Source organism: Cebus imitator, unplaced genomic scaffold, assembly GCF_001604975.1.
Source record: "Cebus imitator isolate Cc_AM_T3 unplaced genomic scaffold, Cebus_imitator-1.0 Scaffold417, whole genome shotgun sequence".
Classification (NCBI taxonomy): Eukaryota; Metazoa; Chordata; class Mammalia; order Primates; family Cebidae; genus Cebus; species Cebus imitator.
The window spans coordinates 555,295-572,589 of record NW_016107732.1 but is presented as its reverse complement, the minus strand read 5'-3'; the positions used below and the strand labels follow the sequence as shown (position 1 = coordinate 572,589).

At 44.6% G+C, this 17,295-nt stretch overlaps 1 protein-coding gene across 2 annotated transcripts; it reads right to left on the bottom strand.

Annotated features, from left to right (window-relative positions):
• Positions 1 to 1,981: 1,981 nt before the first annotated feature.
• ZNF17 (zinc finger protein 17) lies at positions 1,982 to 13,030 on the bottom strand. 2 transcript variants are annotated; one of them, XM_017509489.2, is made up of 4 exons: positions 11,552 to 13,030; positions 9,020 to 9,060; positions 5,590 to 5,716; positions 1,982 to 4,010 (listed from the first exon to the last, which is right to left on the bottom strand). In XM_017509489.2, exons 2-4 carry the CDS (start codon positions 9,038 to 9,040, stop codon positions 2,143 to 2,145), a joined length of 2,016 nt encoding a protein of 671 aa, XP_017364978.1. In that variant the 5' UTR covers positions 9,041 to 9,060; positions 11,552 to 13,030; the 3' UTR covers positions 1,982 to 2,142. The 2 variants fall into 2 exon arrangements, with proteins under 2 accessions (XP_017364978.1, XP_017364980.1); XM_017509491.2 differs by lacking the exon at positions 9,020 to 9,060.
• Positions 13,031 to 17,295: the final 4,265 nt, after the last annotated feature.

Genomic DNA, 17,295 nt, shown 5'->3' with positions numbered 1-17,295 from the left:
CCAACATTACAGTATATATGGAGTTGTGTGTATATACATACAAACACAAACTGTAAGACAGCCTCAGGCAGGTCCTTCAGGAAGTATTCCAAAAAAAGGAATTGTTATTTTAGGAGATGACAGCTCCATGTGTGTTATTGCCCCAGGAAACTTTCTGGATCAGGATGTGCGGGGTAAAGACAATGACATTATCCTGATCCTGTGGAGGCCTAGATGAATATGCATATCTTAGTTTTTTTTTTTGTTTTTTTTGTTTGTTTGTTTTTTTGAGACGGAGTTTCGCTCTTGTTACCCAGGCTGGAGTGCAATGGCGCGATCTCGGCTCACCGCAACCTCCGCCTCCTGGGTTCAGGCAATTCTCCTGCCTCAGCCTCCTGAGTAGCTGGGATTACAGGCACGCGCCACCATGCCCAGCTAATTTTTTGTATTTTTAGTAGAGACGGGGTTTCACCGTGTTGACCAGGATGGTCTCGATCTCTTGACCTTGTGATCCACCTGCCTCGGCCTCCCAAAGTGCTGGGATTACAGGCTTGAGCCACCGCGCCCGGCCTCATATCTTAGTTTTTAACAAAAATAAGTTTAAGAAGTTAGGATATAAAAAACATTTTTGTACAGTTATACAAAGTTTTAAGCAAAACATTACAAAATAGTCAAAAGTTTAAAAAAATACAAGCTCATAAAGTAAAAAAAAAAGGTCAGCTAATATATTAAAGAAAAAATATTCTATAATTTTGTCCAGCTGGGCACGATGGCTCATGCCTGTAATCCCAGCACTTTGGGAGGCCGAGGCAGGTGGCTCACTTGAGGTCAGGAGTTTGAGTCTAGCCTGGCCAACATAGTAAAACCCCATTCACTACTAAAAATACAAAAATTAGCTGGGTATGTAATCCCAGCTACTTGGGAAGCTGAGGCAGGAAAATCCCTTGAATCAGGAGGTGGAAGTTGCAGTGAGCCATGATTGTACGACTGCACTCCAGCCTGGGCAACAGAGCAAGATTCTGTCTGAAAAATAATAATACTTAGTGTTGTCTAAGTATACGGTACCTATACAGTCTACAGTACAGTAACATCCTAGGCCTTCACATTCAACCACCACTCATTGACTCACCTAAAGCAACTTTCAGTACTGTGAGCTCCATTCATGGTAAGTTCTCCATGTGGGTCTACCATTCTTTTTTCATATGGTATCTTTACTGTACCTTTTCTGTTTAGATATACTTAAAAACAATGACTTACCGTATGTTCCAACAGCCTACAGTATTCAGCACAGTAATATGCTGTACAAGTTTGTAGCAAGGTGCTATAGGGTATACCATACATCCTTGGCATTCACACAACTAAAAAAAAAAGATCACCAATTAACACTTTTCTCAGGACACTTCCCCATTGTCAACCAACACGTGACTGTAACAATTTTATTCAGCAGTTACAAAGGATAGAAATTCTAATGGATTATAGAACATGAAACCTTAAAAATGTTATGTTAAGCAAAATAAGCCACAATATAAATCACAAGACTTAAGTTTTCTTATATGAGGTACCTGGACTACTAAAATTCATACAGAGTGGTGCTTGTCAAATGGAGTGGGGAATAAGGTTTTAAAAGTATAGACTTAGTTTCCTAAGTTGAAAAGACTTCTAGATATTCATTGCACAATGTGAGTGACTTAACACTAGTGAACTATACACTTCAACATGGTTAAGATGTTAGATTTTATGTTATCTGTATTCTCAAAGAATACTTTTTTTTTTTTTTTTTTTTTTTTTTGAGATGGAGTCTTGCTGTCACCCAGGCTGGAGTGCAGTGGTGAAATCTTGGCTCACTGAAATCTCCACCTGCCAGGTTCAAACAATTCTGCCTCAGCCTCTCAAGTAGCTGAGATTGCAGGTATGCACCACCATGCCTAGCCAATTTTTAATATTTTTAGTACAGATGGGATTTCACCATGTTGGCCAGGCCAGTCTCGAACTCCTGACCTCATGATCCATCTGCCTTGGCCCCGCAAAGTGCTGGGATTACAGGCGTGAGGCACCGCGCCCAGCCAAGAATACTTTTTTAAAACACGTAGGTCCCAGGGCTAAATCAGAGCAGATTTCTGTGTGAAGTCTTTCCATATCTGCTTTATATATTACATACATTCGTTATCTGGTATGAACTTTCTGGTGCTGAATGAGGTGAGAATTTTGGTTAAAGCCTCTTCCACATTCACTGCAATGATAAGGTCTCTCTCCAGGGTGAACTCTCCGATGTTTAATGAGGCTAGAGTTGTATTTAAAGACTTTCCCACATTCACTGCACTCGTAAGGCTTTTCTCCTGTATGAACTCTCTGATGACTAACGAGTGTGAAACTGTCCATAAAAAATCTCCCACATTTGCTGCATTTATAAGTTCTTTCCCTAGTGTGAACTTTTTGGTGCCGAATGAGGTGGGAATTTTGGCTAAAAACTCTTCCACATTCAGTGCACTCAAAAGACCTTTTTCCAAAGTGATTTTTCCAGTGTCTAAGATGATTTGAGTTATGCCTAAATAATTTTCCACATTCACTACACTCGTAAGGCCTTTCACCAGTGTGAATTCTCTGATGTGCATCAAGTGTGGAGCGACACCTGAAGGATTTTCCACAAATGCTGCATTCGAAAGGTTTTTCTCCAGTGTGAATTCTCTGATGACTCTTCAGTGAACAGCTGTCCACAAAGAATTTGCCACATTCACTGCATTCGTAACGCCTCTCTCCAGAGTGAATTCTCTGATGTCTATTCCGTGTAAAGCAGTACCTAAAGCACTTCCCACATTCACTGCATTCATAAGGCTTTTCTCTAGTGTGAACTCTCTGATGAATAATGAGTGTGGAAATGTCCATAAAAAATTTCCCACATTCACTACACTCATAAGGCTTCTCTCCAGTGTGAACTTTCTGATGTCTAATGAGTGTGGAACGGTATCTAAAGAATTTCCCACATTCGTTGCATTCGTAAGGCTTTTCTCCAGTGTGAACTCTCTGGTGAACAATGAGTGTGCAGCGGTCCAAAAAGAATTTCCCACATTCACAACAATAAAAAGGCCTTTCTCCAGTGTGAACCTTCTGATGTCTAATGAGTGCAGAATTGTACATGAAAAATTTTCCACATTCATTGCATCCATAAGGTCGTTCTCCAGTATGAATTTGCTGGTGACAAACAAGGTGAGCCCGTGTAAAGAAAGCCTTCCCACATTCACTACACCCATAAGGCCTTGGCCTGGTGTGAATCCTCTGGTGCTGAAGTAGGTGAGACTTTTTAAGGAAGGCTTTCCCACATTCACTGCACTCATAAGGCCTTTCTACAGGCCTTATGTGAATTTTCTGGTGTTGAACAACGTTATACTTGAGTCTGAAGGCTTTTCCACATTCACTACACTTATAAGGCCTTTCTCCACTATGAGTTCGCTGATGTTTATTAAGGTCTGAGTTGTACCTAAACAATTTGCCACATTCACTGCACTCATAAGGCCTTTCCTCTGTATGGATTTTCTGGTGCTCAAACAGCATATGTTGGTGGCAAAAGTCTTTCCTACATTGGCTGCAGCTGTAATCATTCTGTCCACTTTCAAAGGCCTCCACACCATGAGTGTCCCTGTGTGGCTTCCACCCATTGTGAAGAGCCTGTTGTTGAAGATCTGAATCAGCAGTAAAATCCTTGCCACCCTGCATGCATGTGAAGTTCCTCTCTGCCACATGAACACCATCATTCACAAATGAAGGCCTCTCTTCATCACTACTGGTGAGCTTCTCTCTAAGATGCTCCTTTTGGTGCAGGTAAAGCTTGGCTGCACACCTGTACAGCCCTTGCTTGAGGTGTGTTCCGTCATGCTCAGCCAGGTGTAGAATGTCCTTCAGAAGTGAGCTACATGTCTCACAGGACTGGGCCTTCTGGGTGGACAACGCTGGCTTTAGAGTTGTGACCTGTGACACTCCCACAGAAACATATTGCTTGGAAGGTGCCTCCTCATCCCTGGCTCCATGCCAACAACCTAAGGACAGAAATGCTGGTGAAGTGTACGTTGACTTTGGATGGGGAAGGCAGCCCCATCACAAATCACAGATGTCTATCAGACCAACTCACAAGACCACGGGATTGGTGACAAGCATGGACACTAAAGCCAGTGAGAGGAAGGCCTACTGGGCAGAACTGGCCTGACAGGAACTCATAATGAAACAGTCCTGATGATGGGGAACAACATAGGGAGTGGTACAGTGCAGAGCACAGAGTCCCCCAGTAATGGTAAATGGTTTTCAACAGGCCATAGCTGCTGGTGAGCAATATGTAGAAGGCTGTGTCCAGACCAAGAGAGATCCGATGTGACAGTGGAGCTGGTGTTCAGGGACTACTGAAGTATACATGCAGACCTCACAACACCTTAAATACAGGTCATATGTTGGAGGGCACTAAAAAGGAAGCAGCAAAAGGGAACAGGTGGCTGGGTGCAGTGGCTCACACCTGTAATCCCAGCACTTTGGGAGGCCGAGGTGGGTGGATCACCTGAGGTCGGGAGTTCGAGACCAGCCTGACCAATATGGAGAAACTCCGTCTCTACTAAAAATACAAAATTAGCTGGGCGTGGTGGCGCATGCCTGTAATCCCAGCTACTTGGGATGCTGAGGCAGGAGAATACCTTGAACCCAGGAGACAGAGGTTGCAGTGAGCCACTGCACTCCAGCCTGGACAAGAGCGAAACTCCATCTAAAAAAAAAAAAAAAAAAAAAAAAAACGTGAGAGGTAGAGGTCAGAGAGGTAGGGTTAGAGGTGGGAGCCAGAAGATGAAAGTCAATAAAGAAATCACAATAGGAAAGAAAGAGACATGTGGTGTGGTCACTGGTAGGGGCCTCAAACTGGATCAATTCCCAGTGTGATATGGACCCAGCCCTGTCATCATACCCCTTCTGAGCTACCACCCACCAGGGCCAAGTCCCTTTGAGCATCTCTTGCCATCAATGGAGTAATATCCACTCTGTCAGGACTTCTATCTTGCTCAAGGTAAGCAACTACCTAGGTGTGGCATTAGCCAAGCTAGGGGTAAAGACAGGGAAAGGGAGGAGACAGCTTATACACAGAACAATAAACCCAGGACATGCTACATTCTAAAGTTACCAGAACTTCTAGTGGAAAGTCCTGCAGCAATAAGTCCACAGTCCTCACAAGCAGTGACAAGGTCAAATCCCTGAAATTCCTGACACGGGGTATCCCTCAGGTGTGTCAGCAAGAAGAATGGAGAAAGTCTTGTACAGACAGGGGTTTCGTGCATTTGGACAAAGTAAACTAACCAGGGGCAGGCAAGGTCTTTAAGATATTCTAGAGAAACCTGAAGACTTCTGACTTGAGCCTTATCTTATAAGGCTTCAGAGTGACAAGAGCTAAGCTTTTTAAGGAAAACTGATACAGATCACACAGCCCAGCTGTGGCTCCCACAACACGTATGCCAGAAAACAAGGAGAGAATGCAGCATCCATGATCTGGTGGGAGACAGATCTGGTGTGAGACAGATCTGCCAAGGAAAAAAGTGAAAAACCATTGCCCAGCACAAGACACTGACATAGGTGTCAGGGCCTTACCTACTGATGACAAAAGTGCAAAGTTCTCCAGCATCACATCGCTGTGCAGGTGTCTCTGAACGTCATTAAGAATCCCCCACTCCTCCTGGGAGAAATGTATGGCCACGTCCTCAAAAACCATACAATCCTGCCAAAATTATGACAGTTTAGTCCATGAGCAACTTCTTTTTTTATTTTTTTTTTGAGATGTTGTCTCACTCTGTTGCCCAGGCTGGAGTGTAGTGGTGTGATCTTGGCTTACTGCAATCTCTGCCTCCTGGGTTCAAGTGATTCTCCTGCTTTAGCCTCCTGAGTAGCTGGGATTACAGGGGTGCACCACCACTCCTGGCTGATTTTTGTATTTTTAGTACAGACAGGGTTTCACCATGTTGGTCTCAAACTCCTGACCTCGTGATCCGTCCGCCTCAGCCTCCCAAAGTGCTGGGATTACAGGCGTGAGCCACCACTCCAGGCCCATGAGCAACTTCTTATTCTGTTTCCTTAGATGTGTATTTATCTACTTGAAATCTAAGAATTAGAGGACCAAAATAACAACCAGTGTTTTAACATTTCCCTTACAATCCAGATCCGACAGTCTGAACTTCCTCCTATTATTTCTCCTGCCCTAAATCAACATAAGGCTTGTACTACACAAGGAGGGATAGTCTCTATGCCCCAACCCTGCCAAAATCATGCAAACCACTCAGTCTTAAGCTCTTCACTCTGCACTGCATGCCTTTCCAGCCAAAACCCCAATAAAGCCTCTGATGTATGCTCTCCCTTCAACTGTGCATCTGCCTCCTGACCAAATCTGCTATTTCCTCTGTGGCTTTATGTGGTATGGCATACCCCCTCCACTCAGGAAATGAAAGGAATAAAAATTATTTCATCCAGGTATGATCTCTCGCCAATCGAAAAAAAAAAAAATATTTCAATGCCATTAGCTTTTCTGTCATCACTCACTCTTGTCCATAGATTGAAATCCTGTGGGTACAATCACTGATACACTTTCCTCTCCAGGATCTTCAGTGCTCCTCACCACACCCACATACATCCACCCCCTGCTCAGCCTCCACCTGCTTCTCAAGGAGGAAGACACCAGGTCCTCGTGGCACCTGTACCTGCTCTCCCCTCACTGCCACTGATCACTGACTCCAAGTACAGAACAAAGATGGGTTGGGGAAGAGTCTGAAAAGCACCACCAAAACCTGGCACATGGAGGCCTACCTTTCTTTTGTCACTCAATTTCCCTAGAGTCCCCCAGATCTTGCCTCTCACTGAACCAAACATGGACTCAACCTCCTCCCTTAAGTGCCCAGTGCCAGGGCTGGGACCATCTATTCATGTTCCTCCACTCACACTTTGGAAGGCACCTCCCTCATGTATCCAACACCTCCATTCTTGCAACACTAACAACCACCACAGCTCAATCAGGACTATTTCCATGGCCTCTCACCATGCCGCTCTGCACACAGAATCCTGCAGTGCATGACAAATGTAACCAGAATCCTATGTTCCCCTGGACTGACCAGAATGCAATGTTTAGGAAACACTGCCTTGAAGGTCCCCCAGCCCAATCCTGTTTCTTGCTTTAACCTCAGCTTCCCAAACCTACACACTCTTGCACATCTCCTTTGAGTTCCAAATCTTGGCTGTTTCTCCCTTCTACATGTGCATGCTATCCCATAAGCAGTCACAACTTTATCCTCGTAACTCTAATCCAAAGCCCAGATACACTGACTTCCCCAACACCATCCCCAACCCAGGCCTAGCAATGCTTCTAGCTGATCCCATCTTCTGCCAAAATAGTCTCAGAATTCGCACGAAACTATCCAGGTCCAACCAAGACTTGACACAAAACCCTGCTGAGTCCATAACAGAGTAATAAGCCCCTCCCAAACCTCACTACCATCTCATCTCTTTTGTGGAGATACCTCACCATCCATTTTATGTACACTCTCCCCTTAAAAAGCCTTTCTGTTCTCCAAAGACCATCCCCAACATAAACACACAAATACACACACACGTATCCTTAGTCCATCCACTCCCTCATCTGTCTTGGTGACACTGACACCATGCAGGTGCCCTACAGAAAGATCCAGTCCTCAGCCTCTTCCTTCTCCTTCCTTTTCCCTAATGGCATTGCCTCCAGAATATAAAGATGTCTCTTCCTAAATCTGACCCACATATTTACAATGGTGCACACACCAGCTATCATGCAGTAGATGTCTCCATCCTGAACAACTCCAATGGATTACATTCCTGTGTGTTCAACTGCCAGTCTGGCACCTCTAATCAAGTCTCTGTAACATTTTTGACTTGGCCCAAACCTTGTTCTTCATATGCTCTATTAAACTCCCCCTACTACAGAATTTACCACATCTTAGTTGCTGGAACATCCATCCTTCTCAACAAGGTCAAAACTATGGGGTCATTCCTGACTCCCTCTTGCATCCCACCTTCCCAGCTTCCTCACTCTGTACATCAAAAAAATGTGAGCAGCTCTAGATTAAAACCTACAGAAGCCACCCATGCCTCCCACCTTCACAGCCGCCACTCTGTCCAGCCACCACCAACCTCCACAGGACTGTGGTAGGAACTATCACCCAGGTATCCTTGGTTCTTCCCCAATCCTCACTCTGTCCTCCATTCTGCAGGCAGAGGAAGCACCTTAGAATCTGAGTCAAATCACCTTTTTTTCCTTTCTCAAACCTTCCCTAGCTACTACCCCTCTCAGATTAAAGACCTAGAATTGCCAGACATAGTGGCTCACACCTGTAATCCCAGCACTTTGGGAGGCTGAGGCAGGCAGATTGCTTGAGGTCAGGAGTTTGACACCAGCCTGACCAACATGGTGAAACCCTGTCTCCACTAAAAATACAAAAATTAGCTGGGTGTGGTGGCTCATGCCTGTAATCCTAGCTACTCAGGAGGCCGAGAGATGAGAATTGCTTGAACCTGGGAGGTGGAGGCTGCAGTGATCTGAGATCATACCAATGCATTCCAGCCTGGGCAGAGTGAGACTGTCTCAAAAAAACAAAACAAAAACAAAAACAAAAAACCCCTGGAACCTCAGGCTGCCATTCCATGCCTGATCCCTGCATGCCCCAACCTCCTGCCCTTCGGCTGTGCACCACCTTATCCTTGCCAGCTAGAACATTAAGTTACAATTCTCCCAGCATCCCATCTAAGTCTCACCACCAAGCATTTGAACATTCTGGATCCTGTGTTTGAGATGTTACGCCAAATCTCAGATCATCAGTTCTAAGAACTAGAACCACTCTATATAATCAGGGACTGAGTTTGGAACCCAGGTCTGGTGGAATTACAGGCTCTCTTTGGATCCGAGGGAGAAAGAAGAAAAGGTGATCAGTCTCAGGACAACACCATTCCCTATATCAGCATGCTGAAGCCGGCTGAGATGGGTGAAAGCTGGAAACTCTCCACTCACCTGTCCAGCATCCATAAACATTGCTGCCACTGCTATGAACCCTGTGGGAAGAGACAGGCCATGAGGATTAAGACAGCAATGCAGCATCCTACAGGCTGAACTGTACAACCACCTGTGGTCCTGCAACTAGAGCAAAGTTATCTGAGGCTACACAGTAAGTCCTCAGGGTTCAGTGTCTTGACCAGGACTGAAGTTTCCTAAGTCTCAGTACCCTCATGAGTAAAATGGACATTAAAAGGATTGCCAACTAAGAGGGCTCATATTGGCAACAAACATAAGTAGTACACACTATATATCAGCAATTTATTTCTACTGGATTAACTATTTTATAAATGTTTTCAGCACAAATGACATGGAAGGGTTTTGAAATTTTGGGTGTGTATTTTTCCCACTTCTTACAGTGTCAAGGAAATGTGATACATAAAACTTTCCACTGCAAGCAAATAGAAAAATTAACATTCAGCTGGGCGCGGTGGCTCATGCCTGTAATCCCAGCACTTTGGGAGGCCAAGGTGGGTTGAGAATGAGGTCAGGAGACAGAGACCACCCTGGTCAACATGGTGAAGCCCCGTCTCTGCTAAAAATACAAAAATTAGGTGGCGCATGCCTGTAATCCCAACTACTCAGGAGGCTGAGGCAGGAGAATTGCTTGAACCCAGGAGGCAGAGGTTTCACTGAGCCAAGATCGTGCCACTGCACTCCAGCCTGGCAACAGAGCAAGACTCTGTCTCAAAAAAAAGAGAAAAAAGAAAAATTAACATTCAAACAATTATTAAGTGAATAAATTTAACTACTGGTTATATTCATTTCTGGTTTTTTTTTTTTTTTGAGACGGAGTTTCGCTCTTGTTACCCAGGCTGGAGTGCAATGGCGCGATCTCGGTTCACCGCAACCTCCGCCTCCCGGGTTCAGGCAATTCTCCTCCCCCAGTCTCCTGAGTCGCTGGGATTACAGGCACGCGCCACCATGCCCAGCTAATTTTTTGTATTTTTAGTAGAGACGGGGTTTCACCATGTTGACCAGGATGGTCTCGATCTCTTGACCTCGTGATCCACCCGCCTCGGCCTCCCACAGTGCTGGGATTACAGGCTTGAGCCACCGCGCCCGGCGGTTATATTCATTTTTAACTGCTGACTTACGTGCACATATTTATAAGCATATTGGTTCATTCCTGGTTAAATAAATGTTTTATACATTCATAAGTAAATAAGTTGTAGGGAGGAGACAAGCGGACAGGTTAGTTACTGGTCCCATCAGCAACCAGGCCTGCCTGCTACAACTTCTGTTGCTGGAATTTTGCTGGAGGCCCTTGACTGGATGTGACAAAGCCCTACCCAGGTTTGGACCCAATTTCCCCATTAGTCTGGATGACCTTCTTATTGATCCAAAGAGTGGGCCTGAGGGTCTGCTGGGTCTGCAGGTGCAGAATCGAAACCATCTCACATCTCAGTCTCCAGTCTAGGCCAGTTCCTTAATCCATTCAGGACTCGTTTTTGCAGCCACAGACCAGAATCCTTCCTATGACATGTCTGTGCCTTTCTAAAGTGACTGTCAGGTTTATGCACCCATCTATCACCTGCCCTCCAAAACTCAGCCCTCCAAAATGCAACTTGTAATCCTCTCTGAAACCTGCTCCTTAAGCTGACTTCTCCAACTCCATTCTTTCAGATTTTCAAGCCAAAACAAAGCCCATGGAATAGACCCTTCACTACCCTCATAGCTATATTTGATGCAGCAGAAAATCCTGTCGACTCTTATTTCTGAGATCCAACCAGAATCTCACCACATCTCCCCTTTACTGCAACCACTATGGCCCAGCCCTACCGTAACTCAAGGGGTCTCCTCAGAGGTCCCCTTGTCCTGGTTTAACAACCTCTTTTCGGCCGGGCGCGGTGGCTCACGCCTGTAATCCCAGCACTTTGGGAGGCCAAGGCGGGTGAATCACGAGGTCAGGAGTTCGAGACCAGCCTGGCCAAGATGGTGAAATCCCCGTCTCTACTAAAAAATACAAAAATTAGCCGGGTGTGGTGGCGGGCACCTGTAATACCAGCTACACGGAAAGCTGAGGCAAGGGAATCGCTTGAACCTGGGAGGTGGAGGCTGCAGTGAGCCGGGATCGCACGACTGCACTCTAGCCAGGTAGACAGAGCAAGACTCCGCCTCAAAAAAAAAAAAAAATCCTGCTTTCTTCAACTACAAACGTCTACCTCTGTGCATAAACCTTCCTGCACAGCCTTCTCTGGCTTTCAGCGGCTCCGCTGCCCTCCCAGGAGAGACTCCGCCTCACCCTCTGCTCCGTGGGGACAAAGACGATGGGGCTCCCCAGTGCCGCCCGCTCTGCAGTTCCTCCAAGCCTCGCACGTGCCGGTCCCGGACCGGAGGTACCCCACCTCAAAGCACCGTGGACACCGGTACCCCACACAAGAACGCCCCTCTTTTTGGGATACAGGGGCGTGATCTGAAGGGCCCCTCCTCCGGACTTCAACACTCGGAGGAGGGGTCGGGCGGGGCGCTCTGGGACGCCGCACTCACCTCAATCAGGTTCATCCGCTCGGCCTCCCCCAGCACAGCCAGGGAGGAGCGGGGAGGGAGCGGCGGCGACCTGGGAGCTGACGGACGCCACAGGCGCCCGCAACCGATTCAGCCGAGCCTCACTCTAGTCTCTGTACAACGGGGGAACCTTTTCTGGCGTCTTTTCGCTCTTTCACGACAGGCTCCACTCAGCCGAAAAGGGTGAACGGGTCCCAACGCAACCATATTTATGTCCGCACGGGGGCGTTGCAGGAAGTCCCGCCCTCACGCATTGAGAACCCATGGAGACGTCTCTCCGCTGTGACTTCATTGGCTATACTCGCTGCTTGTGTCCGCCGCAGTGTCTTCTGGGTCATGTAGTTACCAGGCTGCTGCCTGCCCCGCCTCTGAACCTAAGTAATTAGCCTTCTGTTTGAAAGCCAGGAGGGTCCTCCAGAGGCGTTGAGAAATGCAGTTCCGGGGCTCCAAGGAAGTGGAGGGGCTTCACTGGCATTTGAACGGCAAGTATCCAGATTTTCCCGGAAGACAGTCTAGAAATGTCAGAGAAATGTTTCAGAGACCTGTCCTTTCAGATTCTGTAAACCACATCAAGTTCCCAAAGGACGAACACCCGAAGGAACACGGGCATCCGTAATGAACTGGTCTTCCACGCATAGCGATCAGCTCTTTTGTGCTTGGCAAATACACACAGACCGAAGCTCTGGAGACCGTTTTGTGATCTTCAATATGTTCTACTGAGACAAGAAAAGACCCAAACGTGGCATGATGGGGAGTTTGAGGAGAAATATCTTTCCTTTCTGAATAATCAGTGATTGTCTTTCAGCCTACCCAGCAACACTTTATTCACATGATACTTATTACTTCATATCTGAGATATTTTCCACTTAAGAAACTGAAACCTAACTGAAAAGGAAAAGCGACTTATGTATCATTATCTGCCAGGATAGTGTGTGGCCTTCTACCAGTCAAACCCTTGAGATAAAGGTTTGGGAATGCATGATCTCATCTACTTACTGGAAAGTGATTTATCATTTCACCTGAAATTGTATCAACAGTATCTGCACAGTGAGTTGAAATTGTCTCTGAATAACTCTTGTGAAATGGCTATTACTGAAACTATTAATGATGATTATGTAGTTAGCCAAAGAGTGGTTGCAGTGGGCTCTGTAGGCCAGCCACTAGACCCAGAAGAGTATGGCATCACTGCCTCATCACCATCACGGCTGCCACACCAGCAGCCCAGGGATTCAAGGATGCACTCACATGCTTGGTACACTGCTATCACAACCAGCATCTAAGAGAGCCAGTAAGAAGCCCAAGAATCAGCCTGCTTGGAACTGCCAACACAGGTACCAATATTCACCACCACAAAGCACAAGGATAGACATACTTAGCTCACCACCAGTACTGCTGAAGCCTGAAGATAAGCTCATCTGGCATTCCTGTTCCCAGCACAACTTTACCAAAACCTCCACTAATAACTAACAGTGTGCACCCTAACACACTTGAGAAAACCACATGAACTGTTTATAGCCAAGGAAATCATACAAAAACTTTACTGCTGAATGCACTCAGAAGTAAAGCTGGCCGGGCACGGTGGCTCACGCCTGTAATCCCAGCACTTTGGGAGGCCGAGGCGGGTGGATCACGAGATCAAGAGATTGAGACCATCCTGGTCAACATGGTGAAACCCCGTCTCTACTAAAAAATACAAAAAATTAGCTGGGCATGGTGGCTCCTGCCTGTAATCCAGGCTACTCAGGAGGCTGAGGCAGGAGAATTGCCTGAACCCAGGAGGCGGAGGTTGCGGTGAGCCGAGATGGCGCCATTGCACTCCAGCCTGGGTAACAAGAGCGAAACTCCGTCTCAAAAAAAAAAAAAAGAAGTAAAGCTAAAGTGCCCTACTCAATTAAGACCATTGATACATCTTCAAAACCTCCACAAACAAAAGTAAATTCAAAAAAGATAAACTATTATACTACACATGCAAAAAAATCAATGTAAAAACACAGGAAACATAGAAAAGCAAGAAACCATGACACTCCCCCAAAATTACAATATTTTTTCAGCAATAGATCTTAACCAAAGAAAAAAACCCCAAATTCTCACCATACCAGATAAAGAATTGAAAACGTTGATTTTAAAGAAGCTCAACATGACACAAGAGAAATATGAAAACCAATGCAAAGAACTCAGATAAATAATTCAAGATTTGCTTCCTGTCACATGGGGCAGCTGTCTGGGGCTGGTGGAAGGTGGGACAATGTTACAGCTCCTTTCACAACTTACCATTTGGTGGTTTCTGGGTTCTTGTCCCATGACCAAAAGGAATGACATTTTGTAAACACTAGAGAATGAGAAAGGCAAGTGACTTTATTGAGTGGCAGAAAAGCTCTCAACAGGAGGGGAACCAAAAGTGGGTAGCCCAATGTGTGGGTGGGTCCAGGGTTTTTATGGGCTCAGAATGGGGGCTGCGTACTGATTGGTCCATGGGTGGGCCTGAAAAAAGCACCATTCAATTGGCTAAAAGGCATGGAGAAGTTCTTACTCCAGTCATGGACCCTACTTGGAAATGGCAGCCAGTTTTCAGGCTTTAAACAGTCTTTGGCTTAAAGTTTGGGTTTCACCAGGGACCTGTCCTTAGTCTGCCTAGGAATTTATCTGCCTCCTACCACTATCAGTGAAATAACCAATACTTTATCCTGATGAAAGGAAATTTCTGCAATCTGCCTGCCAAAGCCAGTCCATGTCTTCAGTGCAAGGCTGATGTCTATGCCCAAATCATTCATAGGAGAGGAGGTGAGGCTCCCAAAATGAATTCTTCAAATAGAGAATTTTTCAAATAGAGAATTCATGATGCCATAACTGCATTTTAATGTGACTAAAGTGCTACACACCATGAGTTTTTGCCAGTTGGTAGAAAAGAGATGACTTTTTTTTTTTTTTTTTTTTAGACAGAGTCTCACTGTGTCACCAGGCGCCAGGCTGGAGTGCAGTAGTGAGATCTCGGCTCACTGCAACCTCCACCTCCTGGGTTCAAGCAATTCTTCTGCCTCAGCCTTCCAAGTAGCTGAAACTACAGGCGCATGCCACCACACCCAGCTAATTTTTTGTATTTTTTACTAGAGATGGGGTTTCACCATGTTGGCCTGGATGGTCTCAATCTCTTGACCTCGTGATCCGCCCACCTCGGCCTCCCAAAGTGCTGGGATTACAGGTGTAAGCCACTGTGCCCGGCCAAGAGACGACTTTTTAAATAGGGTTGACAGGGGCATAACTCTGGCAAAGGCCCCAGACAAGTTGAAAAGTGCAACACAGCTCACAAAATCTTCTCATATATCCAGCAGTATAGATATATGGTGGATATCCCTAGTGTGGATATCCCCAGTGTGGATATTTAGATGTATGAGGTTCAATTGCTGGCTCTCTCCCTAAAAAGCTAATATCCAAAGCATTGCTCTACCGAGTTATTATGTTAACAAGAAATGATCACACTGCCTTCCCTTCTTTTCCTAGAGTGAACTTGCTGGCATGGAATGAGGTTAGGCTAATGGCTAAAGACTTTCCAACTCTTAATACCTTTCTGGGTTCTCTGATAGCAAGAAACAACCTAATGTCACTTGGATAAATAAAAAGCAGAACTATTTATTACCTATAGCTAAAAATGAGAGAACCTGGATAGGGTCCCACAGAGGGTTGCATCTGAGACAGAGTAACAGCAACCTGAGGCTGCAGGGGACAACTTAGGTAAGACAAGTGGATTGCATTAGCTATGTTTTCCATGCTCCCCATGGATTGGCTAATTTGAATAATTTCAGCTGGAATATAGCAGTCTGGAGTGTGAAAGCCCACTAGCCTTGTCCTCAAAACTGAGTCTCACACACACCTAAAATGTGTGGTACTGACATAAAGACAGACATATGACCAACAGAATGGAGAATCCACATATAAACCACGGCATATATAGACAAATGATCTTGACAAGTGCCAAGACTACTCAACAGAGGAAAGATTTTTTTCAACAAATAGTGCTTGGAAAACTGGATAGCCACATTAAGTGGACTTCTGCCTTAAGCCACATGCAAAAATGAACCCCACATAGATTAAAGATCTAAATGTAGCCAGAATCTAAATGCCAAGATTAAAGATCTAAATGTAGCCAGGCACAGTGCATTACAGCTCATGCCTGTAATCCCAGCACTTTGGGAGGCCAAGGCAGGCGGAACACTTAATTAAGGCCGGAAGTTTAAGACCAGCCTGGCCAACATGGCAAAAACCCATCTCTACTAAAAATACAAACTAGCCAGTTGTGGTGGCACACATTTGTAATTCCAGCTACTTGGGAGGCTGAGGTGGGACAATGGCTTGAACTTGGGAGGCGGAGATTGCAGTGAGTTGAGATTGAACCACTGCACTCCAACCCGGGTGACAGAGCAAGACTCTGTCTCAAAAAGAAAAAACAAAAACAAAAACACAAGCCCTAAATGTAAGACCTACAAATATAAAATTCTTAGAATAAAACATATGGAAAATACTTCGCATTGGATTTGATGCTTTTTTTTTTTTTTTTTAATATATATATAACATCAAAAGCCCAGGTAACAGAGGTAAATATAGGTAAACTGGATTACAGTCACCCCTTGGAGTCTGTGGGGGACTGATTCCAGGACCCCTGTGGATACCAAAATCATCTGATGCTCAAGAGGTTCCTCACATATATGCACAGTGTTTGCATATAACCTACACACATCTTCCCATGTAATACTTTAGATTATCTCTAGGTTATTTATAACACCGAATACAATGTAAATGCTATGTAAATATTTATTATACTATATGATTTAGGGAATAATGACAAGAAAAAATGTCTGTTCATGTTTAGTACAGATGCAACTACCCTTTTTGTTTTCTGAATATTTGTGATTAATGATCAGTACAATCCATGGATGCTCCAAATACTTTTGATCTGTGGTTGGTTTGATGCATGAATACAGAATCCAAAGACACAGAGTCAAAAGTACATCAAAATTTAAACTTTCATCAAAGGACACAATCAACAGAGCAAAAAAACAACCTATGGACTGGGAGGTAATATGTAAAAAGCATATATTTGTTAAGGAGTTAATATCCAGAATATATAAAGAATTTCTATAACTCAAAAACAAAAAGCAAATAATCCCATTAAAATGAAAAAAAAAAAAAAGACTTGAATATTTTTCGAGATACACAAATGCCTAACAAGCACATGAAAAGATGATCAACATCATTAATCATTCACAAAATAAAAATGAAAGACACTGAGATTCCACCTCGCATCCAACAGGATACCTGCTATCCAAAACAAAAGGCACAACAAAAAATCCCAAAGAACAGAAATAGAAAATGAACAATGTTGGTGAGGATGTATACAGATTGTAATCCTTGTGCACTGCTAGTGGGAATGTAAAATGCCACAGGTACTATGGAATAAGTTTTCTCAAAAATATTAAAAATAGAAATTCTGTAAGATCCAGCACCACCATTTTGGAGTATAAACCCAACAAGAATCAAAAGTAGAATCTTGAATAGACACTTGTATACTCATCTTCATAGCAGCATTATTTCAAAAGATGAAAGTAACCCAAGCATCCATTAACAGATGAATGGATAAATAAAAGGAGTATATACATACCATAGAATATTATTTCACCTAAAAAGGAAGGATATTCTGACACATTATACAACATGGGTGAACCATGAAGACC

What these genes read in the sequence shown, in the direction of transcription:
- ZNF17 (XM_017509489.2), bottom strand. Translation starts at nt 9,040, where the DNA reads ATGTTTATGGATGCTGGACAG. An exon ending in TGTTTATGGATGCTGGACAG is followed by an intron (nt 5,717 to 9,019) that starts GTGAGTGGAGAG and finishes TAATTTTGGCAG; the next exon opens with GATTGTATGGTTTTTGAGGA. An exon ending in TGCACTTTTGTCATCAGTAG is followed by an intron (nt 4,011 to 5,589) that starts GTAAGGCCCTGA and finishes TTCTGTCCTTAG; the next exon opens with GTTGTTGGCATGGAGCCAGG.